The sequence below is a fragment of the Zootoca vivipara genome, chromosome Z2 (genome assembly GCF_965207765.1).
Source record: "Zootoca vivipara chromosome Z2, rZooViv2.hap1.1, whole genome shotgun sequence".
Taxonomy (NCBI): Eukaryota; Metazoa; Chordata; class Lepidosauria; order Squamata; family Lacertidae; genus Zootoca; species Zootoca vivipara.
In genome coordinates this window covers 16,332,960-16,360,494 of record NC_142585.1, presented here as the reverse complement: position 1 = coordinate 16,360,494, position 27,535 = coordinate 16,332,960, and the positions used below count along the sequence as shown (strand labels likewise).

Here is a 27,535-nt window from a genome sequence, read left to right as displayed (position 1 = left end):
AGGGGATGCTCATAAAATTTGCATATGACACCAAACTGGGTGGGATAGCTAATGTCACAGAAGACAGAATCGGGATTCAAGATGACCTTAACATATTAGAAAACCAGGCCAAAACTAGCAAAATGAATTTCAGTAGGGGCAAATGTAAGGTTCTACACTTAGGCAGGAAGAACCAGCAGCACAAATATAATATGTGCAACACCTGGCTTGCCAGTAATACATGTAAAAAGGATCCAAGGGTCCTGATGGACCACAATCTTAACATGATTCAACAGTGTCATGCAGCAGCAAAAAAGGTAAATGCTATTCTAGGCTGCATCAAAAGAAATATAGTCTTCCAAACAAGTAAAGTAATAGTCCCTTTCTATTCTGCCTTGGTCACAACACACCTGGAGTACTGTATCCAGTTCTGGGCACCAAAATTTAAGAAATATATTGACAAGCTGGAACGTGTACAGAGGAGGGTGACCAAGATGATAAAGGGCCTGGAAACCAAGCCTTATTAGGAGTGGTTGAGGAACTTGGGTATGTTTAGCCTGGAAAAGAAGAAACTGAGAGGAGATATGACAGCCATCTTAAAATATCTCAAGGGTTGTCACATGGAAGATAGACCATATTTGTCTTCTTCTGCTCTGGAGGCCAGGATCTGAACAAATGGCTTCAAAAGGAAGGAGATTCCAACTAAACAGAAAAACTTTCTGACAGTTAGTGCTGTTCGAGAGTGGAACAGTATCCCTTGGGAGGGGAAGGGCTCTCCTTCCTTGGAGGTTTTTAGCAGAGATTGGATGACTACCTGTCACATATGCTTTAGTTGAAATTCCAGCATTGTCAGGGGTTGCAGGGGGTTAGACTAGATGCCCTTGGGTCCCATCCAACTCTTCAATTCTATTATTCTATTATTCTAATGATATACTCAATATACTTGTATTGTTTTGTTACAGACGGCACCTTTTTCTTGGAATTAAAAGCGAACACAAGATTATAATTGCAAAATTATGATAAATAATAAATTAATAATTGCAAAATGCTTTGTTATCATTATCTTGCTCTTCATTTGAAGATGGGGAGTTGATCCTTAAATACCGCAATTCCAGACAGCAAAGTCTTTCATGCAAAGGTGGATTTAAAACCTAAATCTCCATGTCTGTTTTACTTATCCAATATACAGTATATACTAAAAACTGATAAATTCCTAGATGAACAGGATAACTAACCATGCTGTCGCATTTTGCTCCCATTTCACTATGATTACAAATTATAAATAACCATTAAAGTCATACTTGGTTGCAGCATGAAAAACTTGTGTAAGATTTATCATTATAAGGCAAGCAGTCATGGTATTCAGTGCATTAGTAGTACCTCTGCAAATAACTTACTGGCAATATTTTCTTTAGTCCACAGCGCAGGAATTCATTTCTCAAGTGTATCCTAAAATCAAGATCTTCAGGGGAAGTGACAAGGGCATTTATGAACTGCATGCAGGCTGCCTGTAATTAAAAATTATGGTAAAAGCAGCTTATTAGATTCAGCCTCCTCAATGCACACAAGCAATAAACATAGTAGGGGGAAAAACTCATTCTTAAATAAGGAAATATACATTCTAACTAAAAACTTATTTTATGAGCAACACAGTAATATACTTTACAATAAAACTATATTGCCAATAATGCATCCCACTTAAACTGACCTCCATGAAGTATGTGTCAAAAGCTGTGCATTATAATTAAATGCTGGTGTTTGAGGTAGATATAACACAGTAGATGGTGGAACTTATTATTAAGAGATATTATTATTCATTGCCTTCCCAAAGCCAACTAAGTGAGGTGCTAGGCTTTGGGAAGGAGTGTGAGGCTCTGGCAGGGTCATAAGAGTCCTCCCAGCTTATTTACAAAGCTGGGAAAGTGCAAACTAGACTTTGAGAATGAGGCAGGAGAACTCGAGGACCCTGTCAGTCTCTCACACTTCTTTCCCAAAACCCAGCTCTTGGCTTCAGGGTGTCAGTGGGAGGGCTGCAGGGCAAATGGTTGTTAAATGTTGCCAAGGGCTGCCCAAAAAGGCCTCAAGGGCCACAGGCAGATCTCAGGCCACATTTTGGACCACCATGTATTAGAGAGTACCATGTTTAGCTAAAAGATTAAAAGCAAGCATTATTTGGGAAAAGCTACTGGCCAGTATTTCCTAAGAGGGAGCGATAACTGAGCCTCATTTTTCACCATTTAATTTTTAGCAGCACAGCAAGTTATATATGAAATCTGTGCCCAGACATCCCAGAAGTGTAACTTTTCTATACAGACTGCTGCAAGCTGGTGAAATCTTCCAATACCATACATGCATACAATGCTGTCATTGTACTTGCCTGAATGATCCTTGTTATGTTACGACTATGACATGACTGAACAAGCCAAAGTACATGTCCAATCGAAAATTAATAGAGAGAAAAGGTGCCATCTGCTGTGATTGTTTTTGCCAGAAGAAATTCTGGCTTAATTGCTTGTATTAATACTGGTAAAGTGAACATTTCAGTCAGAAACGAGTTAATGAGTCTTGAAGTTATACCTTCAGTCAAGGAGTTTGGATGAGATCATAAAACTTGCAAAAGCCTTTAAAGTGGATTCACTGTGACACCAGTATAACTGAATGCATCAGAATGGCACTACATGTAATGCTATCAATATATAGGTTGATCTTAATGTGTGATATAAAGTTATATATTCTTGATCACAGGGAGTTTCCCCATTTCTTTTATCTAGCTCTTACCCCTTGCCTTAGAAGCAGGGCACTGGGCACCATAACAGAAGGTCTAAAGGGCAAAATGACAAAAAAAAATTAAGTGTTCCCCCTAAAAATGGAAAAGAGAACCTAGACTACTTGGACTACTGCAATGCGTTCTACATGGGGCTACCTTTGAAAGTGACTTGGAAACTACAACTAATCCTGAAAGTGGCAGTAAGACTGGTGACTGGGAGTAACCACCGGGACCATGTAGCACCGGTCCTAAAGGATCTTCACTGGCTCTGAGCACAAATTAAGTGTTGGTGCTGACCTTTACAAAAGTCCTACATGACCTCAGCCCAGTATACCTGAAGGAGTTTCTCCACCCCCATCGTTCAGTCCAGAAACTGAGGTCCTGCTCCAAGGTTCTTCTGGTGGTTCCCTCACTGAGAGAAGCAAAGTTACAGGGAACCAGGCAGAGGGCCTTCTCGGAAATGGCGCCCACCCTGTGGAATGCCCTCCCCTTCAGATGCCAAGGAAATAAAAAACATTTGAAAACAGCCCTGTATTGGTAAGTTTTTAATGTTTGATTTTTACTATGTTTTATATATGCTGTAAGCCACCCAGAGTGGCTAGGGAAACCCAACCGGATAGGCGGGGTATAAATATTAAAATTGTTGTTGTTGTTGGGAAAACCCAGCTGGATGGGCGGGGTATAAATAATAAAGTTGTTGTTGCTGCTGCTGCTGCTGTTAGACTATAAGGTACAGAAACTTTTCAAGGAAATTTTGCTGTTCCACCAATAAGGATAGTTAGCAGCTGTTTAAATACAGTAAGCATTCTGCCCTTGCAAGGAGTTACAGTGATCTAATTGTGATACTCTTGTTGGCAAGCAGCCTAAAGTTTTAAATAAAAGTGCAGGAAACATTCTCAACTACTATTTGGTAGGAGTAAAAATTGATGTACCGTGTTTCTCATATTTTAAGACGTGCCTATAAAATCAGCCACGGCACGATTTTCTGGAGGCAATAAAATATAAGGCATCCCCCCAAAATAAGACATGCTGGGGTACCATAGTGTTAGTGGTGGGAGCAGGCCTGCATGGCGCTTCTGCAGCGCGCACCTCGCCGAGCGCTGCTGTCTCTCCCGGGTCCCGCTCAGTCGGGACTCCGCGCAGTGCACGCTGCTGTCTTTGCCGGGTCCCGCTGAGTCAGGGCTCGGCACTGTGCGCGCTGCTGTCTTTTCCGGGTCCAGCGGGAGGCCCCGTCATCCCCACGCGGCGCAGCGTCCCTGCGGGTGCTGCCTCAGGAACAGTGAAGCCACAGCGACCCTCCCGCCCTGCAGGCACCCCGGCGCTCCCAGCGCAGCCATGGCGCGGCGACCCGGAACTGGTCCCGCAAGCGCTTCCGGGTCGCCGCGCCTCGGGTTTCTAAGGAAACGCAACCCGGAAGCGGAGTTTGACCAATCCGCTCTAGGCTCCGATGGGGCAGCAGCCTCTATGCTTGTGCCATAGAGAGAGCGCCGGCTTGAAGCTCTGGTGCTGGTTTGTTGGCTCTGCTTTTGAGTCCGCCCCCACCCAGCACTGCGGAGCTTGGTTTGCGTGCAAAAAGCAACAGCACCGAAGGAGATGCGAAGGTAGGAGCCTGGGAGGGGGAGAAAGCCACCCCGAGATAGGCACCCCGTTCTGGTTTAGCGCTGCCCTGTGAGTTTTAAAAGTAGTGGCTGGGCAAAGCCCCTCCAGCTGCTGCTGTTTTTAATGTCTTGAGTGGGCCACGTGTATGGAGATCCCGGGCTGCCCAGGTGACAGTACCGCCCTCGCGGCCTTGCTGATGTCACAGCTGAGTCCCGACCCAGCGGGAGCCGACAAGGGCAGCAGCGCGCGCCGCACCGAGCCCGACCCAGCAAAACTCTCTGAAAGCTTAATACCGGTAAAAAAATTAAAAAGCTTAACAAAAAAATAAGACATCCCCTGAAAATAAGCCTCGGGGTGTTTTTTTGGAGAAAAAATAAATATAAGACATGTCTTAAAATGTGAGAAACACGGTACAGTAATGCAAATCTAGACATGTCCAAAAGTACTAAATTAAAGATTTTTCAGGGAGGGTGAATATAGATAAGGACATGCTTCTTTTAGTCCGTTTTTAACAAACATCAGACTAAGCAGACATCTAGGCTGGCACTGGAATCATACACATCTCCATGACATTTTTATACATCACTTTTATTTGTCTGGACATTTTATATCAGCTAGGACTAAGTAATAAAAAGAACTTTGCTTTACATTGCTCAATGTTACAGAAAAGAAACTTGGCAATTACATTCTTCATAACATAGCTTGCATTCATCAAAGGAAAGGGGATGCTATTGCAGCATGACCTTGACCTTTTATGGAACATAATCTTTCCTTTTGGTTCTTTCTATCACTCAAAGTTTTCATATTGTCATGTCAAGATTACAAAAATAATTCTTGTCTTATGGCCTTAACCTTACAGGGCAGAAGTCATGAACTCAATCGTTATCTCATTCACAAGTTGGTATTCTAGGACTTGATTTTACCTTTCTTGTGATGCAGAGCTAATGTACAATATGTGAGGGGAAACCCTCACAGTAAACTGAGTAACTAGCCATCTGAATACTGTATATTCATACCTAAAAATACAATAACCTACACCACTGACATACAAACGGAAAAACCTTTCTGTTATGTAGATCAGTTATGTAGACCACAACCTAAGGGACTTTGTGAGTGCATGGCCTCCACACACACATTTGTGCACACAATTCATCTCTTGAATGCAGAAGGATTCACTATCAATTCACAACATGGAAACACTGTCCATGTAACAGAAACATGTAGCCCCATGTGTATGGCTCACATGCAGCAAGTACATAGGAAGCCGCCTTACCCTGAGTCAGACCATCTAGCTCAATACTGTCTACACTGACTGGCAGCAGCTCTCCAGACTTTCAGACAGGGAAAATGCTCAGTCCTACCCGGAAAAGCCAAGGAATGAACTAGGGACTTTCTGCATGCAGAACAGATGCTTTACTGCTCTCCTACAGCCCTTTCCCCAAGCAACAATTGCACACTTTTGTGACTGGGAGATAATCTGCTGACTGGTTGGATTCTGCCCAGAAGCAGAAGACACTTGAACTAGGGCAGAACTAAACAAGAGTCAGGGAGAAGGAAGGCATATTGTTGTGTGTGGAGACCATGCAAGTATTTATTTTACCATGTTACTGCCAATGAGACTATTTTCATGTATAATAAAGAGCCATGTTTTTCATAAACAGGGATGTTAAAACTATTGGGCACTTAATTTCAAACACTTTCTAAAAAAATATTAACACTGCATTAAAGAGTTGTCTAATTTCAAATGTCTAAAATATATATGAAACTCTGAATTAAAGAATCTTGAAGCAAATATTTATTTGGGCTCCAAGCCTTTAGCCCTCCAGAAAAAGCTATGTCATAACTATAATCTTCAGCAGCCACTTGTTACACAATTATTTTCTTACAAATAATTTAATATTATATAAAATAGACTAAACTAAGATAATAGTTACGGTTGTAAACCAAGGAATCCCACCTGTAACTGCAAAGCTTCGTGATTCTCAAGCCCCTCCACAATGTTTGAGAACCGCTCTCCATTATTTCTCTCAGCAGCAATTGTTATGGCTCCCAAAATTTTGTCCAGACTGAAACAGAAATTTGTTATTTTAAGAATAAGCATTATAAGATATTCATGTACTTTATCTCTTAGAATCTAATAATAATAATATTTATTTATACCCCACCCTCCCCAGTCAAAACCGGGCTCAGGGCGGCTCACACCAATAAAATTACAATAAAACATAAAAACCAATTAATTAAAATACAGATTAAAATACAGTCTTAAAATTTAAAAAACAGCCTCATTTTAAGTAGTCCATAAATCCAAGCCATGAGGGAGGAAAACACGGGGTCAGACTAAGTCCAACCCAAAGGCCAGGCGGAAAAGCTCTGTCTTGCAGGCCCTGCGAAAAGATGACAAATCCTGCAGGGCCCTGGTCTCCTGTGAAAGAGTGTTCCACCAAGTTGGGGCCAATACTGAAAAGGCCCTGGCCCTAGTAGAGGCCAATCTAGCCACCTTATGGCTCGGGATCTCCAGAATATTGTTGTTTGTGGACCTTAAGGTCCTCCGTGGGGCATACCAGGAGAGGCGGTCCCGTAGGTACGAGGGTCCCAAGCAGCATAGGGCTTTAAAGGTCAAAATCAGCACCTTAAACCTGATCCTATACTCCACCAGGAGCCAGTGCAGCTGGTAAAGCACTGGATGAATGTGATCCTGCATCCGGGACCCCGTAAGGAGCCTCGCCGCGGCATTCTGCACCCGCTGGAGTTTCTGGGTCAGCTTCAAGGGCAGCCCCGCGTAGAGCGAGTTACAATAATCAAGCCTTGAGGTGACCGTCACATGGATCACTGTGGCCAGATCAGGGCGAGAGAGGTAAGGGACCAACTGCTTGATACGGCAGAGATGGAAAAATGCCACCTTTGCTGTGGATGCAACCTGCGCCTCCGTGGAAAGGGAGGCGTCAAAGGTTACACCCAAACTCTTGACAGAAGGCGCTGGCACTAATTGAGCCCCTGCAAGAGATGGGAGTTGGCCCCCCAACCCCATGTCGTCCCGACCTAGCCAGAGGACCTCTGTCTTCGAAGGATTTAGCTTCAGTCGGCTCCCACGTAGCCATCCAGCCACAGCTTCCAAGCACCTGGTCAGTGTGTCCGGGGCCGAGGCAGGGCGGCTGTCCATCAACAGATAGATCTGGGTGTCATCAGCATATTGATGACAACCCAGCCCAAAACTCCGGACAATCTGGGCAAGGGGGCGCATAAAGATATTAAAAAGCATCAGGGGAAGGATTGCGCCTTGCGGGACTCCACACACCAAGGAGTGCCGCGGCGACAACTCCCTCCCCAGCGCCAGCCTCTGTCCCTGACCTGAGATAAAGGAACGCAGCCATTGTTGGACTGTGCCCTGAATCCCCACGTCGGCAAGGCGGTGGTCTAAAAGTTCGTGATCGACCATATCGAAGGCTGCTGATGAATCTAAAAGAATCAGCAGTCCCCACCCACCTAGATCCAGTTGTCTACGGAGATCATCTGTTAAGGCGACCAGAGCTGTCTCGGTCCCATGACCAGGGCGAAAGCCGGACTGAAATGGATCTAATAGGCTACTCATAAATATACTTCTTTTTCTTAAAAGGATTTTCTATTATTTTTTTCCAAAGTATGTGTATACATACACAAAACTTAAACCAAGAAAGGATTTAGGAGGACAGGAAAGAAATCCTGGGTCTTTCTTCCCATTTCCAAATAATATTAAGACATTATTGTTTGAATCTGGAGGTAAGTAAAGTAAGATCACAGACAGAAAAGTTTCACATTCCTTCTTCCCACAGCAGTGAAATGCATCCCATTAAAAGTCTCTCTGGAGGGCTGCAGTGCCTTGCTGAACAATGTGCAGGGTGGGTGCTGGGGAAAGGGACAGTTGCTCAAACTCAGGTGGAGGTTCTCCAGAAAGGCTTCTCAAGGGGCTCAGGTGGAAGAAAGGGATAGATAAGGAAGTTCACAGAAGGAAACTATTTTAGGATTAAATCACCCTCTCCATATTGATATACAGTATTATGTGTTTAGAGGCAAGCAGGTAAGTTTTAGAAATTTCTCCAATGTGTGTGTGTGTGTGTGTGTGTGTGTGTGTGTGTGTGTCTGAAAACACACAGACACACACACACACTTCTTGCAACATACTTCTATTATGGGGTGCTGAACTTAATTTTTAATTCTTTATTTTTATTCATTGTATTCCTATCCAACCTTTTTCTGCAATGAGCTCAAGGTGACATCCATGATTCTTCTCTTTATCATTTAATTCAACAATTACCCTGTGTGGTAGTTTAGGCTGAGAGGCATTGATTGTCCCAAGTTCACCCAGTGAGCTTCTTGGCTAAGTGGGGATTTGAACCCTGGTTTCCAAGATCCATGTCCAACACACTAAACACTACAACCCACTGGCCCATGGTGCAAGAAAGTCACCACCCTTCTAATTCTCCTGTGACAATTCTACTCAGTTCCACCTAGTCTTTCCTTCTTTGCACTAAAAAAAGCATGCATTGTGACAGTCTCAGCAATGCAGGTTGCGTCTCAAACCAAAGGCTTATCAAATGAATCATCCTGTTTCCCATAGTGCCAGCCAGATACCTCCAGGAAGCCCAGAAGCAAGTCATGAGAGCAGGCATCCCCAAACTGCGGCCCTCCATATGTTTTGGCCTACAACTCCCATGATCCCTAGCTAACAGGACCAGTGGTCAGGGATGATGGGAATTGTAGTCTAAAACATCTGGAGAGCCGAAGTTTGGGGATGCCTGCATGAGAGTAACAGTCCTCTCCAGCAATTACTTCCCAGCATGCTGCTTTGGATCACGAAGGCAGCAAATGGCCATCAATACTACTGGACATTAATAACCTTATTCTCTATTCAAAGTAGGAGGCTGCTGCTGTCAGAGTAGGGATCTTGAAGTCTCTTGGGCCGTAAAATAGAAAGGGAAAAAAGGTCGGGTGGATATACAGAAGATCTTGGATATAAAACACTGAATTTAAATTGACCAATATCTAAGTTTCTGGTGTTACTTACACATTTTCTTCTCCAACAATGCAAATGGCAGAAAGTATTTTTACTGTTTCAGTCATCATATTTGGTTGCTTTGGATCAATTGCTCTGGCAAGTAAAAGAAGGCTTCTTTCATCTCCTAGGATTCTTTGCAATCCATACTATAAAAATAAATAAATTGGAATAGTTATATCCAAAATAATTCCCCTCTATACACACATCCTAATCAAATTACAGTTTCCACAACTTAAAATAAATTATTATAATACAAAAACATCTGTGAATCTATGCTAATCAACAGAAGCAATGAGAGAATCCAGTTTAAAAACAACTCTACCTGATGGGATTGCTACTTGAGGCTACCAGTTTAAACGTTAACACTTCTTTGATAAGCTGACTGAATATCCTTTGTTAAAGCTCAAGGTGTTTGACTGGTTAAGCTGATGCATCAGAATACAAGCTATACTGAGTTCAATGGAGCTTATTCCCAGATATGTATGCGTAGGTTTGCAATCATGCTACAAAAATGTTTAGTCTTTAAGGCAGGGGTCGGCAAGGTTTACCTCGCCTGGGCCAGTTCACTCCAGTGGAGATCCCTCCGTGAGCTGGATCGCGTGCATGTGTGAGCTCGCACTCCCACGATTTCCAGTGCCTACATCTGCACAGACGTGATTTTCAGCGCTGCAGAATTGAGTCCCTGCGCCACACTGCACCGGTTTAGCACAGCGCGCAGGGACTTGCCAAGCAGGCTCAGGGGCAGCTCAGGGGCCAGTTAAATGACCCCCATGTGCAGCTTGTGGCCCATGGGCCTTAGGTTGGTGACCCCCGCTTTAAGATTCCACCTTCAATTTAGTAGGATGGGATTAGGGGATGCAGTTGACCTATATTAGAAATGAGTGTTATATACCTTGCATTGTCTTATTTTATTATCATGAAATTCCAATTTTTTGGTAAGAATATTCCAGAAAAGTAGTCTATAATGTAATAGCAAGTCAAAGTCTTTGGTTCTCACCAAAGTCTTTGGTACACATGGTTAGGATCGTGCTGTTAGTATAACATCTTTATAAGATCGCTAAGTATTTTTTCAGCTTGAGTCCACCATGTGAACATACCAAGATGCACACCTCAAGTGTTTGTGTGTGTGTTTCATTGTTTCCTTAATAATAAATAAATGTGGGGGCACTTGTTTCTTGCCACTGCTCCCTCTCATTTCACATAATTCTGCAGTATCCAAGAGTTCTGAGTTTAAGTTATTCCACATGCTACCAGTTAAGATTAGCAATGAAGAACAGCATGCAGATGCATGTTCACACTCAGCTTGATCTGAGAGGCTGAAGGGAAGGAGGGGCAAAAGAATTAGCCTTTAATGATGCCCATCCATTTGGTGCATAGTCTCCAATCCCAACTCAACCACACAATACTTTAATATGTTAAGTGGACATCATAACTTAGTGGACTGCAGGATGGAGAATGGAAAAAAATGTGACTCTGTTCCTACTCTCAGAAATGTAATTGTGTGTATCTTCCAAAATCTCGAATGTAAGTTTTCACAATTATTTATTTATTTATTTATTTATTTATTTATTTATTTATACATACCCCGCCCATCTGACTGGGTTTCCCCAGGCACTCTGGGCAGCTTCCAACTGAATATTAAAATACAATAATCTATTAAACATTAAAAGCTTCCCTAAACAGGGCTGCCTTCAGATGTCTTCTAAAAGACTGGTAGTTGTTTTTCTCTTTGGCATTTGGTGGGAGGGCGTTCCACAGCACGGGTGCTACTACCGAGAAGGCCCTCTGCCTGGTTCCCTGTAACTTGGCTTCTCGCAACGAGGGAACCGCCATAAAGCCCTCGGTGCTGGACCTCAGTGTCCGGGTAGAATGATGGGGATGAAGACGCTCCTTCAGGTATACTGGACCGAGGCCGTTTAGGGCTTTAAAGGTCAGCACCAACACTTTGAATTGTGCTCAGAAATGTACTGGAAGTCAATGTAGGTCTTTCAAGAGCGGTGTTATGTGGTCTTGGCAGCTGCTCCCAGTCACCAGTTTAGCTGCCGCATTCTGGATTTGTTGTAGTTTCCAGTTCACTTTCAAAGGTAGCCCCACATTGCAGTAGTCCAAGCGAGAGATAACAACATTTTATATACTTCTTAACCAATGAAGTAACTCATAAATTAGCTGCCCATTATTCTCTCTTCTGACAAAAGTAATTACAGAAAAATAGGCAAAGCATTGTCACCCATAGGCCAAATTTCCCTTTCCTAATTTCAGCTGTTTATAAACACAGAGAGAGGGGGGAGGGAGGGGGGGAGTCACTCACATAAACTGAAGTCACTTGAAGGAAAAACCAGAAGAAACTGAAATTCTTACCTTATTATTCATAAATGCTTTGAGGCACTGTATAAGCTTATGCTGATTCTTCTTGTCAATACTTTCTTGCCTTTAAAGGGGGGAAAATACCAACAGTAAGACACTGTATTAACTGCTCCCCCTTTTTAACTATCCCTTTCAATGATCATGTCTGTACTTACTGTCTCTTGTCCAGAAGCTTCTCAAGAACATCCAACAGAAGCCCAAGCCCTTCATGTCCAAAATTGTTAACCCAACTGTATAAAAATAAAATGCAAAATAGTTTACATTTCCTTTTTTACAGAATCATACTAACCAAGTGCCTGTTACAGGCAAAGGGGCTCCAATGCACATACATGAGGTTGAGGATAATGCTGAATGTCTATATAAACACAGAGCTTAACCTGCAACATCTGTCTCACCAGCCTAGTTTGTGATATTAAGGAAAGTCTACTGAAAAGAATCCAAAACTGCTAGGATCTTATGGAACAGAAAATCCCTGTGTTATAAGTATTACAGTATTATGTGACATAATATTATTAGGCAATAAAACTATTCTAACTGCCTCAACAGCAGCAGCAGCAGCACCACATGCACCACATGGATTAACAGTTTGTTTATCTGGAATATTTAATCTTCTAAGCATTTTCCCCTCCCAATGGGTCATATAGATTCACACAACAGAAACACACATGAGCGCATGCACACACATGAGAAAGGCAGTCATGTTCATAATCATCAATTAAGCTTAAAAAAACATGTTAACTAATCCATGGGAAGAAGTAAGAAAATATGCAAATAAGGACTTCTGTGGGGTTGGTATCTCAATCCTGCTTTCTATTGTCCAGGGCAGTGTTAAATTCAAAGGAGTTAAAGGGAACACAAAATTCCTAGTAGGGCCATAGGTTCATTCATCTGTCACTGGCCTTGAACTACATATCCTCTAGATCATAATCATGAAATCCTTAAGATTGAGAAAAACAGGAAGCAAATGAACGTTGCAAGTACAGTGGTACCTCTGGTTATGAACTTAATCCGTTCCAGAGGTCCGTTCTTAACCTGAAACCTTTCTTAATCTGAAGTACCACTTTAGCTAATGGGGCCTCCCGCTGCCGCTGCTGCATGGTTTCTGTTCTCATCCTGAGGCAAAGTTCTTAACCCGAGGTACTACTTCCGGGTTAGTGGAGTCTGTAACCCAAGGTACCACTTTATGTCACTTTTACTAAACTAAGTATTGTATTTCAGCTGAAACTGAAATGTGTTGGAGATATAAAGGCTAAATAATGGCCAGCTGTAGTCTGCAATCTAGCCACGTACTACGTTCACACATACCACATACAACCACCACTGACCAGGAAGCTGAAATATTAATGCTGAAGGAGAAGAATGAACAATAGTGTTCTGGTAAACAGTGTAAGTGCAGTGAGGGAAGTGAAAGAATTTGGCTGCAGGAAAAAATAGCACAGGACTTAGGGAAAGAGTTGTGTTTGGTGGCTGGAGAGCTGAAGAAAAATAGGCTTTGGTCAGGAAATAGACTTATTGGTGAGTCACTCTGAAGGCAAGTTGCAGGGCAGCAAGTCAAGATTCCCCTCCTATTTCCCAAAATAAAATGTCAGCAAATCTCACTGGCACAAATACCAACCCTCCACATCACTCGGACATCTCTAGATTGGCAGCCTGTGGGCAGTTGATACTCCTCTCAGAGAGCAAAATACTGACCCCCTAGGCATCTAGTTACTGATACACAGAATATCCACTGTACAAAGGCAGCATTTCTTTACTTTCTGGTATTATTTTTCTAACTCAATTCCCCAATGGAGAGGCTTACCAGTGAATATACAGGTAAGTTTTTCTTCTTCCTCTAGAAAGATAATCAACAAACCATATCCTTTCATTTTTGAATTTCTGATAATCTCTGGGAGCACTTTTTAAAATGTTTGCATCTTCCAGATTCTTCACTGACATTCAAACTATTCTTCTACTTGTCTACATACTGCCACAAGTGGTACCTAAGAAACTATGACATTTCTGATGCAGCTTTCAAAGTGTTTTTAGCCACTGCTAGTAAAGCAATGCTAGTAAAGCAATGTAAAACACAATATATGCAAGAAAGACTAAGGATATGTGGAAATGGCAATTATATCAACACAGAGGTCCATTAATTCAAGTTTGCACTTCCCATATAAACTGTGGCTTTTATAAAACAAGCAAATTCTTGTGCAGGACGCAAAGCATGCCTGAAGCAACAGACTTCGTGTGAAGAAATTCAGTGTTAATATGTTGTCACTATCAATGTTTGTGTAACACCAGAGGATAGAGTTCAGTGGTATTTATGGTATGCAACCTCTAATGGTGTTCCATTCCCAGAAGTAATCTCAAAGCATAAGTTACATCACTGAACATCAAATAAAAGAGTGATATTTTAAAGCTACATGGAGAAATAGAGAATGGTAGGAAAATAGAAAGGTGTAGTCCTCCTTGCTCTGAGAATCATATGGTCAACTGTTACATCTGACTCATTAAAATTAAAGTTATTTAGCATTAAGTATGTGTAATATTCAAGAAACTAATAAAAGTGTCTTTCCTTTTGCTCTTCTTTTTTTATTAGCTATTTTAAAATGTTGCTTATGGCCATGCCACCCCATGGTACCCATCACTGCCTAATGAGGGGAGAGACAAATGTTTTCCACAAGGAGCTTACAGTTTAATTCTGACAGATTCATAGATTCATTTATATGAGCTTCAGCACTGTTACAATGTAAACTATAAACTCATTGCAGCAAGGACCCTTTGCTGTTTTTCCTTAAGTTATCAAGTGTAAGGAGCAAGTACACAGATGGCACTATATAAACAATAATATAATGACCTTATAGTCTGTCTTGGGTTCCACATTTTCTTCTTTTTACAATATAGATTCTGAGGTAGATCTAGTCTTTTGAATTTATTTTAATTAGCAGTAGAGCTCCCAGTAATTAATGGTAAAGCCTTTGCTAATTTGCTTTTCTCTCTCTCTCTCCCTGAAGCATTACCTTTATGTCTGCAAACTTCCTGCCCAAGTTCCTTCAACTGTTCAAGCAGGAGAACTGACACACAAATTTAAGTAGCCAAAGGAAAACCCAGAGGATATCTTCAGAACAATGCAACTCAAGAGTTGCTGTTGACATTTTTGGAATTGTTGACTTCAAATATCTAAAAGATTGAGTTTCTGAACTCAAATAAATAAGCAGAGTATTCAGTAGAGTATTCAATAATATTCCGTTAATGCTTTGAACATGCAACAATCCCATTTATCAAACAAAACCTATAGCAAGCTTATATTTTTATTGCAGCAATTACCATCCTTTGTTGATAAAAAGCAAAATACTTTGAATAGTCACATGGAAAGCATAAAGGAACAGCTACTATCATATCCACAATTACCAACATATTTCAAAATTCCTTCAGTAGCACCTTAAAGACCAACTAAGTTTTTATTTTGGTATGAGCTTTCGTGTGCATGCACACTTCTTCAGTATCTGAAGAAGTGTGCATGCACACGAAAGCTCATACCAAAATAAAAACTTAGTTGGTCTTTAAGGTGCTACTGAAGGAATTTTTTTATTTTACTTCGATCCAGACCAACACGGCTACCTACCTGTAACCACAACATATTTCAGCAGTCTGTCAAGAGTGTGTGCTAACTATTCATATTATTTGTTCTGTATTTTATTTTTGGTGGTGTTTATACAAGCCTCAGTCACTAGATGGCTCTCTAGAGCCATCTAGGTTCGATAATTGCTGCTTGAAGCAATGCATAATAAACATCATGAAGAGACACAATAACTCATTAGAGTGAAAAAGACTATGGACTAATAAATGGCAATGTGTCTGTGAGGGAACCTAGAGGAAATTAAAAGCACTGGCTATAAAACTTTTACAAACCTCCCTTTGTTTTAATATCTTCTAAAGAGCATTGACTTTTATGTTTTTGGAGAAATCAAACATGCAACTATGCAAAGGGCATGGCCTTCTTTGTAGTGGTGCTAAAACTGTGCATCACTTCCTCAAGAAGGTTCTCACCAAGTGGAAGGCACTGGTGTCTCACCAGCATTAAATATTAAAGTTGTTGGCTATCTTTGGGTGGTGCTGGTAGTGGTGACAACTTCTCTTTAGCAAGCCTTTAGTATTTCATGCCTCCCCCAACCTTCATGCTGCCTTCCTAAATCCAGGTAAGCAATGCCCTGGGCTCTGAGAAGGAGGCATGAGGGCTCTGACAGTGTCCTAGAATCCTCCCATCTCCTTCGCAAAGCCTAGTTAGTGCTTTCTCTGCTTTGGGGAAAAACTTGTGCCTCCTTCCCAAACCCCAGTGCCTCGCTTAGCCACCTCTGGGAAGGCAATGCGAAAGCTGGGGGGGGATCAAACTTTGGCTTTGTTCGCCCCTGCCACGCGACAAGGCAACATGCTGTCTGCAGCTTCCATGTCAAAGTACTCTTGTGGCCTACCTGGTATGAAAAGTTGGGTCACCCCACTTTAGATTATTTTTGCATCTATCTGTGTATACATCTTGGGAATTCACACAATGGTGCTGTTTGTTTGCTACTTTTATTATTCTGTAACCTGCACTGGGTGACTTTTAGCTTTAAAAAGCAGGGTAGAAAAATTAAACAAATAGCCATAACTTTTAAAGTACTAAACCCAATTCCATAGTTCAAAACCACAGACTTCTGAGAACCCATTCCAATGAAAGTTAGGTCATACATACCCCATCTCATTCTCCTATGTCTACATGAAACAGTAAAGTATTAACATGTCTTATTTAGATTTAAAATTACTATTAATTCATCAGATCATGAGATATGAATTCACTGAATTTTGGACATATTTCGTTACCTTGGGTTACTGACCACAATTACTACCAGAAGTACACAGAACAAATTGGAACTTCATTTCACTTCCGGTTCTATTACTATTCCATTTTGGAGGAAGGTTAAACAGAATCACATTTTAATGTTTGCATTGCAATAGCCTAATTATTTAACTAGCAGTAATTGAAAAGAGTGAGCCTGTCACACACTGAAACATAGTAGTCAAGGAGGCTGTAGCACTTAACTAACAGCATGCTAGTTGTAGATTTAACAAAATTCATGCCTATTAACTGCCTAGTCTCTCCTTCCATTTTCTTTATTTTCCTCATTATGTGACTTGATTGATAATTTGTTTTAGGGTTGAATGAATGGGCGGAGTAAGAGACGAGGGAAGGCATACTTAAGATTTTACTGTGCATGTTCATATTAAAAACGTCTTGTTCAAAGGTTTAAGCAAGTTATATAAAAGGCTCAAAGGAAACAAGAAGTAAAGCTGATCAAGCAAATAGTTATATTTTGATATTTGTACCACTGTTCTGCTCATATGCCATAAAAAGACACAAACCAGAGACTGTGAGCATTAAAAAAAGGATAAGGAACTATCGCCTTCCTCCTAGGACTCTACCTTCAGATGCATTCAAAGAGGGAACTCTAGCCTCAACCACAGCACAATCTAGTTTCAGGCTTAGACACAAAGTTATTGAGAATATGAATGTATTTGCAGTGATACTTCTCTGGTAGAACCCAACAATACAAAATTCAACTGGATGTTAAAAGGAGGCTTAAAAGTCATCTGAATAAAGACAGCAGTAGAAACTATAGTAGCAACTGAGAGCACCAAGAAATAGATAAGCCCAAGAATCACAATTTAGACAAGATTCAAAAGGTGACAATAAAAGGAGGAAATGTGGCGAAAGAATAGATAACGCTTATTCGTGAGATGAATGCAAGCACAATTAACAGAGAAGGCAGAGGTAACAATAAAACAGTGATGGGGTTGCAGTCTTAGTCTCAAGGACTCAGACAGCCTGAATCTTTCAAAGCAGGTCTCAAAGGACTGAATTTGCTTTCTTGTCTTTACACTGGGACAGACACATCAAGGTCATGTTTACATGTTAAGTTTCCTTTCTCACTTTGCCTTGAGCAGCCAAAGGGAAGGGTCCTCAGAAATGTGCTGGGTTTGAAACACTTTGACTGCTATGTGTTTTGCAGTGTTAGGACCAGCATAAACAAGAAGTACATTTTCATACAAGTATGATCCAGGAATAAAGAAGCCAGACCCAGAATGCCTCAATTGGATGAAAATGCAGTGGTGTAAAACACGAAAAACAAACTGCTGGTTCTTGTCCACAGAAGCTGAACAATGCTGTCAAGAAAGTAAAAGAGTTGATGTCAAAGTCACCTGTCCTGATAGAGATATTCTGACAGCCACAGCAGGTACAGTGGTGCCTCGCTTTACGAATGCCTTGCACAATGAAAAACTCGCTAGATGAAAGAGTTTTGCGTTGCAAGAGGCATTCGTAAGACAACAAAATTCTCTATGACCGCCGCTTCGTCTTACGAAGCGCGGCCATAGAAAACGGCAAAGGAAGATCAGCTGTCAGCGCAGGAAGCTGACAGCTAATCTTCCTTTGTCGGGGGGGCGGAACCAAAACGCGGCGGTGCGGCGGCTGCCGCTGCCTGACTTCCCCTTTACTCGAGGAAGACAGGCAGGGGCAAGCAGCGCCCACTGCGATTCGGCTCCATCCCCCGGAGCCACCGCACCGCCCCACACCACCGGGGAAGACAGGCAGGAGGCGGCGGGGGGAGAAGCGCTTCTCTCCCTCGCCGCCTCGCTGCGCACCAGCGGCATAAGACGGCGCTTCAGAGAAGGTCTCTGAAGCGTCGTCTCATGTCGGGGGAGGCAGGCGGGAGGCGGCGGGGGAAGCTCTTCTCCCGCCACCGCCTCTCGCCACGCACAGCCGGCACGGAGCACAACTTCAGAGACCTCCGAAGTTGCGCTGCGTGTCGGGGAGGCAGGCGGGAGGCGGCGGGAGAAGCTCTTCCCCCGCTGCCACCTCTCGCCGCGCACATCCGGCACGGAGCGCAACTTCGGAGACTTCCGAAATTGCGCTCCGTGTCGGGGGAGGCAGGTGGGAGCGGGAGCTCTTCTCCCGCCGCCGCCTGTCGCCCCGCACAGCTGGCACGGAGTGCAACTTTGGAGGTCTCCGAAGTTGCGCTCCGTGTCAGGGGAGGCAGGCTGAAGGTGGCGGCGGGAGAAGATAGCTTCTCCCCCCACCGCCTTGCACACAGCCGGCATTGGACGGGGATTCGGAGACCTTCTCCGAAGCCCCGTTGCATGCCGCCACCAGTCCCCCAGAGCCTATAGGAACGCATTGATTACGTTTCAATGCATTCCTATGGGAAACTGGGACTCGCTAGACGAAAAATTTGTTACACGAATTGACCCGTGGAACGAATTAATTTCTTCTAGCGAGGCACCACTGTACTGTGATTCTCCAGCAGTTTGGCTTCACTCCTGGAGGAACACTCCATTGTCTCTTGAGACAGACAGATGCCAACAACCACTTTTAAAGCACTCTTATGTAAAGCACTCTTATGTTAACAATTATAGCTTCCCCCAAAGAATCCTGGGAACTTTGGCTCTACAAAGGCTTCCTAACAGCTCTCAGCACACTTAACAAACTACAGTCCCAATGACTCTTTGGGGAAAACCATGACTGCTAAAATAGTATGTTTCAAATTTATGGTGTGGATAAGATTCAGGTGTCAGGAATCCCTCACAATGGTTCTCATACTGGACAGCTGGGAGAGCAGGAATCACTATGTGTCACTGTCCACATCTGGCCACAATTTGGATGCAGGAGAGTTGGGGGAAGGAAATTAATGACATCTCCAAAGGAATTCTCATTCCTCATAAGACAGACAAGGTCAGCTAATACTCCCAACTCATACAAAGGCTTCCTTGCTGTTCCCAGTATTACAGAGTTCTGCTCTTTTAAAAGACTACTTGTTCACCACCTCGTCCACTAATCTCAGTCTCACAGAAACCAATATACTGTCTTCACAAAATCTTTGCATTTTGGAAGAAATAAGCCAGAGTATATATCCAAGAGTAAATGGATTTAGAAGAACTATGCAACATCTACTGGGAACAAATATATATATATAATTCCACCATCAGCCACTATAAAAGTGATTTTGATCCCATAATGCCCCAGACACAAAACAGAGGCACTTTCATTAGCAGGTTCACATGATCATCCTTTTTCATTACCTAACCCAACCCATCACCTTTTCTTAGAGGTGGTGGGGTGCAAGGGACTGCAGCAGGAATTAGGCAGTGAATGTCATTTAGATACAAGCCCTTGTTTGCTATCCTATGCCATATATATATACCTCACAAGCTACTTCCCACATATTTGAAGCTCACGTCCATTGCTAAAAGTATTAGAACACATTTTCTGTTCTAAGCAAGAAGAATAGTTTTCAGAATGACAATGCATATCTGCATTTTCACAGCAATCCTATCTATATTTGTATTCTTACTTTGACAAAGTTGTTCCTGTGCAACCTGGTAGCAAAGGATAACTGATTATTACTAATAAGTCATGTGAAAATAAATGTAATATTTATTACTACACAGTAGTGGTAAACGACTATAATAATAATAAATATAACAGAGTGTAAGAATCCCACAGTCAATTATGAAGTCAATTATATGTGATTTCTCACCACATTATTTACATCTTTGTGCTTAAATACGTTGTTTTCAAATCATTTTTTTCTGCATGAATAGTAAATGCTAACACCAATCAGCTATATAACAAAGTGTTTCATGCTTAATGTTGTTTCTATCATCCCATTAAATTTAAGAGGTGACTGCTGTCATCGGATCTATCAAAGGTGACAGTCTGTGCTGGTTCTGGTAGCCAGCACACAAAAGGTCCTAATGCTGTTATTGAACACATTTAAGAAGACAGATATTGAGGAACTAGGAAGGGCAAGAAACTCTTCAACAAGAATGTGTTATATAAAATTTTCAAGATCAAGTGAACCAGACTCCATATGCTCTGCTCCATGGACCAACTTTGACAGATTGGTGGTGTAACTCAGCTATTATTCAACCACTGTCATGATGATGTCAAGTGAATGGTAAGTGTTCCCAGACACTTGTTGAAGTTTACCCCCAGTGAAGGGGGAGAGGTCTGATTCACCACCATATTCCCTATGGGGAACACACTGGTAAAGGAGCCCCAAGCAGGATTGAACTCCATTCAACAGCTGAAATCACCTTGTGGAAGGCAGCAGCAGATAAGACAGGTGGGCATGGTTTGGGTGAAATGGCCTTGGCCTCATACTCTATGCCCTTTCCTTATCTACCACTCTCCTACCTCCTGTTAAAACCTCTATTAAGACAGAACATAATTAAATGAAGTATCTGTCAAAATTCCTTGCATATCAGCCCACTATGATGTATTAAACAAGGTGAGGAGACATTTTGAATTCAACAAGGCATATTAACAAAAATACCATACATTGAGCTTTTCACAGCTTACCCAGCAACAGATGTCATTTTTCAGTCTTTTGTTTCATTTACCAAGGATAAATAACCTAATTAATTATCAGCCATCAAAGTGTTCAATCCTTCAAATAGATTTTTCAATGAAAGTAGATCTTTAAATAAATTCTGTAGTCACAACGATATCTCCTACACAGTATGGATTTCTTTTAAAGTTTGGGGGATCAAAATAGAAGTTACACACAAACACACACACACACACACCCCACAAATAGGGACTTTATTCCTTTCAACACAAGAATCTAAATTTGGGTTTCTTCTACATGAAGTCCCAATTATGTTTTAAGGACTAATAATGCTCGTAGTGAAAAACAAATCATAATCCCTGCAGCAGAAGACATTTTTATTTGGAACTGGCAAATTCTGTACTTTTTTTTTTAACATACATCACTTTACAAATGCAATTTCCTTGGATAACAATTTTCATTACCTACCTGACTGGATTACTCGTTAGAGAGACTCTCAGGGACTCTAAGCAGTTCAGAAGTTTTTCCTCTGAGATACCCGATCGCAGTTCATGGACATATTCTTGAGATGACAGAGTGCATTCGTGTTTACTATTTTTCAGGCCTCCCTTTTTAGGGGAAGAAAAAGTGTGTGTTATAAATGTATCGGAATACAAAGAGTTATTTTACAAACACATATGTCAACTTAAGCAAGACTGGTGTTTCATCATATCACCAAGTTTCACTCTTATCAGAAAGTTGTTTTTGTTCCTATTTTTATTATGCATGTTGTGGTTTTTTATATTGTCATTTTATTGTGTGAACTGCCCTGAGATGTACAGATGGTGGGCAGTGTACAAATTCAATTAATAAATGATTATGATGATCATAGTTCTTGCACGTCCAAACAAACTTTAATCCAATTATTCTAGGACCTCTGTTCACCACTGTACCAAGTGATCTGCTATGGGCACAAGTGTTCTGGTATGTGCACACAACTTTCCCACCTGGAAGGTTACACAATTCATTTTAGTGGAAGGAACCAGTTAAGCCATGTAGCTTGGCTCCCTTCACTGAAATTAATAGCGGGGCACATTCCATGTGCACAAGAGGTCCATGTGTGCACCATAGCAGAAAGTAGACCTTTAGACTAGGGTGCTTGACATCTTTGCTGTTCTTCACAGCATCATGCATGAAGACCTACCCTGCATTTACTGAAATTAAATGAGAAACTTGCACTGCCTGTGGTGGAAGGAAGCTCACATCCAATTGTATGTGTTCAAGGTGCATGCGTATTCCATTGTCCACGTCTGTAACATGCCTTCGTTCTCACCTGCAGAATACCTGCAGTGGCATCAAAGAGATATGCATGTGCTAACACTCCGAATGGCAGTCCCCAGTGCAAGAACCATGCTGGTACACACTGCTGTATACAACATGTATTGTTAAGCTCTTGATTTGATTAGGTATCAGTAAATATGCCTCGGTCTATTTGTATTTTTAATCTTTGTTGGAAGCCGCCCAGATTGGCTGGGGAAACCCAGCCAGATGGGCAGGGTACAAATATATTATTACGGTATTATTATTATTATTATTATTATTATCATCATCATCATCATCATCATCATCATCTATGGTGGTCCTATACAGAAATAATGATTCTTTAACCATAATTAAGGAATGAGTTGTTGGAATGTACTGTTCATTCCCACAATCCCTTCTCTTCTCATGCCTTCTCAATAAACTTTAAACCAGGGTTAGAAGTTATTGTGAAACCCAGTTAACCATAACACTGCATAACACACAAAGTGCCTCTGAAACGTAATCCTTACTAATTTTGAGGAGCTGATCACAAAAATTACAATAAGATTTGTTGATTGGTTCCTGTTTAGGAGATAGAAAGACTGTCATGTAAATATGACCCAGTCCGCATTGAGTACATAATTTCATTTGGCAACATTATATTTCTAATTCCCGATTGTGAAATATGGGATCATAATGCATCAGTCCGTTATACACAGCACTCCCAGGACCAAGGGCTTACAGCTGAGTAATGCAGTTGAGTCATGACATCGCAACATTAAGACCACTGAAATAAGATGTTGTGATCGCTGATAAGAAGTGAAGTCTCACAGGGTGAGCAAGTCATTTGAGTGGCTTCATGGGTTGATCTCCCATTTACTCCTGTGTCATAAGTACTACACAAGTAATCCCTGCAGTGTAAATCCAGCAGTAGTGATGTCTCATAAATGGGTTACCAATTGTTACTGTACATTAGTAGAACATGTTGTTTGCAAGCCAAAAATGGCCACAACTGCAATAGTGGAAAAAATGTGTTATCAGCTTTATTTCAGATGCAATATCAGGGAATAGGACAAGGCCTGGACCCCACAAATATGCTGCAGTATATGTGCAAGAAATATTCCAAAATGGCTGAAAGGCATAAAAGAGGGGTAGTGTCATTTGCTGTTCCCTATGCTTCGAAAGGAGCCAAGCAGTCACAAAAACGACTGTTCCTTCTGCATGGTACTACCCATTTCTGGAAGCATTACAAGGAAAAAGAAGTGGACAGTAGTGTGCCCGAAAACACCATCTGATTCCCAACCATTCCAGTCAGAACACGCTGTCTACATGAAAGAAAGCTATGACAACCTAAAATATCTGTTAGACCGCTTTCAATACAGCAAGTATGGATGACATCTCTGTGGTGACTTGAAAGCAGTGTTTGTGTTGATGGGTCTGCAGCTGGGATATACAAATGGGGTTTTTTGTGTGACTAGGACTGCCGAGCAAAGATGTTGCACTATGTGAAGAGAGAATGGTCTCAGTGGAAATCTCTGAAGGTTAGAGAGAATAATGTGGAACACCCAGCACTGGCAGAAACACAAAAAATCCACCGCTACAAAAAACCCACCGCTACACATCATACTTGGTCTTATGGAAAACTTCATAAAAGCCATGGACCTACGATTGGATCAGCTTTCAATCTAACAAAATCTGTCAACTCAGTGAAGCAAAAATTAGAGACAGAAATTTTGTGGATCCTCAGATCCACGAGTTCTTTAAAGAACAGATGTTCGACAACCTGCCTCAGGGTGACGAGAAAAAAGTTTGGGATGCATTTTGTCTTATGTCAGCTAACGTCCTTGGGAATGTCAGGACAGAAAGCTACAAGGAACTGGTTGAGGACACATTGTCTCTGTATCACAAATTTGGCTGGAAAATGTCCTTAAAGATACACTTTCTCCAGTCCCACTTGGATTTCTTCCCCATCAACTACAAAATGGTTAATGATAAGCACGGTGAACAGTTTTCATACGAAAATTGTAACAATGGAGAAATGATACCAGTGAAAGTAATCTACTTCCATGTTGGCGGACTACTGCTGGACACTTGCCAGAGACAATCCTGAGCAGCTATGCAAGTGACAAGCAAAGCGGCATGAGATGTAGAAGCAGGCTTTTACCAATACATGTCATATATACCTATTTATTGATTATATTGATTATATAATAAACTATTGCAGCTCTCTAAGAAAAAGTAGCCAATTTTGTATTTTCATTGTCATATTCATGCTCAGCAACTCAAAATCTATAGGAAATGGTTGTTTCTAACTAAGAGGCATGACTTTTGTCAAATTTTGTTGTGCAGTGTAATTCATGCTAACCTGTAAAACAAAGTGTAATTTGTAATTCTTTACCAGTCAAAACAAATAACAGCTTACACATTTCCCTTGTACTGTACTCAACAAAAACAAATTAAACAAATTTTAAAATTAAGCAGCAAATATGTGCATATATTGTAATCTTATGCTTTAGTTTAAACTAAAATAATCCTGTTAAAGCAAATGCAATAAAATATATTGATCTTATATCTATTTTTTTATATTCATATTCATATTTAAACAGTTATTAAATAAAAGGAGCACAAAAAGTAAAACAGACTTGTAATAAGAACCTATCACAATCACACATATATCAAAGGGCTTGAATCATGGGAAATTGTCCCATAGCAGGTATACTACAAAAAAGGCACTAAAGATTAGCCTGAAAATGGAAACCTTGTTATTTTGATATTGATATTGATTTGATATTGACTCAATATCAATATCAAAATGACAAGGTTTCCATTTTCAGGCTAATCTTTAGTGTCTTTTTTGTAGTATACCTGCTATGAGACTTGTATTTTCGGCATATGTGGGAAGAAGCACAGGCCACAGAAACAAGGAAGAGTATGCTTAAATGCAAGTCCATAGAAGTAATGGGCATCAACAACTATAGCTGGTTGTCACATCTGTTAAAGCAATCAGCATTCTACTTTGTGTTACAATCTCAATGCAACTTGGAAGTGGTCTTTAGTTCTTGAACAGTGTATACCTTTAAATAATTCCTACCTCAATTCATACAAAAATCTGTCAACTTTACATGTGATAGTTTTTTTGCTTAAGGTGTGTTTTTTATACACTTCTTACACCCCTCCCCTTTCTATTTTATGGCAACTATAGCTTGGCTGAATATTCACTAAAAATGAATGTCAAGAATTCAGAACTCAATAAACCCATCTTAAGTTAATCAAGATGGCAAAGTCACTGAAATTAATATCAGCTTGATCAGTAACACACATCAATTTTGCTTCAATTTTAAATAAAAATATTTATACTGTGAGCAATATTCTAATGAAGCTTTGAATATTTGCTTTCTTTTTAATCCTGCCATAAAGTACAAAGCTAGAATCTGTTCAAGCACTGTTTGTGAATTTAGTGTCTCTTCATTCACCTCTTTTTAAGACTTTAGCTGCAAGTATGGTTTTGTTTTGTTTTTAATTCATGAATAAAAGAAATGGATCTCAACATCAGAATGTACTATCTCTTGATACAGAGTTCATAAAGTAAAGGACAGAGGGTGAAAGAGCAGATGTGTAAGAGAAAGTAGGCAGGGTATATCAATGCAGCAATCAAAAGACTGCTGACTACTAAATTATTATGGCCCACTCTCACATGCATACATCAACTCTTTCCCCTTCTGTTCCTGACACTGAAAGCTGTATCGAAGGGTGAACATCCCAAACATAACAAATGCTTTCCTCTTGAACTGGAGGATCTGAAAGGTGAATACATTTAAATAATGATTATATTTAGTGATTCCAAGTGCCTTTCCCCTAAATACTTCCCATTCTACCACCTTCCAGAACAGTAAATTCAAACTACATGTTCAATGCAAACATCTGAATAGCAGTAACAGGCTTATACTGAAATGTAGCTTGTGATGTCTAAGTACAGGTACTGTGTCGTTTCATACTTCTCTATAACTGTATTTTTTTATCCCCATTATATGTCTATGTAACAAAATTCCTGTTTCTCTTCACTGCCACTTTGCATTACTGAAGTAATAATTCTAGCATCATCTTGGAAGGCAGTTTAAGAGTGTAGGTCAATATGAAAGCCGCACAAAGATAGTTTATAAAAAGAAAGATTTGAAGCACACTACAGGAGACATCCAGAGCTTCCAGCCTAAAAATGTATAAAGGGGGGAATCAAGAAAGTTTCCCAGAAATGGAAAGCAGCAGACAAGGTACTAAAAATGCTGCTGCAAGCATTGCTGCACAAGTTTTTAAACTAATAAAGAGGCACTCCTAGAGTCAGCAGAGAAATGTAAGAGCAAGCTAGTCAAAGACTGAAAAAGACAAGGTAATTTTCCATACTTATAGATTACAAAAAAATAATTCATTAGTTTAGTTCTTTTTGAATTGTTAATATTTGTCCTTGTGAGCTGTGAATTGTGTTATATTATTCATGGCTTGTACAAGTCTGCTGTTTTATTTGATTTATTTTGTTGTGTTGTGTTGTGTTTTATGATGGACGTAAAGCCGAATAAACATCTTTTTTTTTTAAGTTAAAACCTGCTTTCCAACATACACAAATCTGCAGGAGTGGCTATAAGACTTATCTAATCTAAGAATTTGACCACCATCATATACTGCAGGTGTTAATGCCAAAGCCTTAAATACCAGACATGGAAAGAATTAGACAGACAATTATGATTCTGATCTTTATGGGATATTTACACGGAACTTTTCAAAAAGCATAAGTCAATTCAGTATCACTATGCTAATAACAAGGCTAGTGGAAGTGATGACATTCCAGTTAAACTATTTAAAATTTTAAAAGATCATGCTGTTAAGATGCTACACTCAATATGCCAGCAAGTTTGGAAAACTCAGCAGTGGCCAGAGGATTGGAGAAGATCAGTCTACATCCCAATCCCAAAGAAGAGCAGTGCCAAAGAATGCTCCAACTACCGCACAATTGCACTCATTTTACACGCTAGCAAGGTTATCCTTAAAATTCTACAAGGCAGGCTTAAGCAGTATGTGGACCGAGAACTCCCAGAAGTACAAGCTGGATTTCAAAGGGGCAGAGGAACCAGAGACCAAATTGCAAACATGCGCTGG

At 40.9% G+C, this 27,535-nt stretch overlaps 1 protein-coding gene across 8 annotated transcripts in view; it reads right to left on the bottom strand.

Annotated features, from left to right (window-relative positions):
* The window catches only part of DIAPH2 (diaphanous related formin 2), a 339,062-nt gene that overhangs the window by 267,372 nt on the left and 44,155 nt on the right, over window positions 1–27,535 (bottom strand). For all 8 annotated transcript variants that reach the window (XR_015948654.1, XM_088664504.1, XM_088664505.1 and 5 more), the window contains 6 exons: window positions 21,575–21,714; window positions 11,897–11,971; window positions 11,736–11,805; window positions 9,387–9,523; window positions 6,303–6,411; window positions 1,377–1,487 (listed from right to left, as the gene is read on the bottom strand). Coding sequence is in view for 7 of the 8 variants with exons in the window: in XM_088664504.1 (XP_088520630.1) it covers window positions 1,377–1,487; window positions 6,303–6,411; window positions 9,387–9,523; window positions 11,736–11,805; window positions 11,897–11,971; window positions 21,575–21,714 (642 nt within the window). In the remaining variant the exon portion in view is untranslated. The remainder of the gene's footprint in view (window positions 1–1,376; window positions 1,488–6,302; window positions 6,412–9,386; window positions 9,524–11,735; window positions 11,806–11,896; window positions 11,972–21,574; window positions 21,715–27,535) is intronic.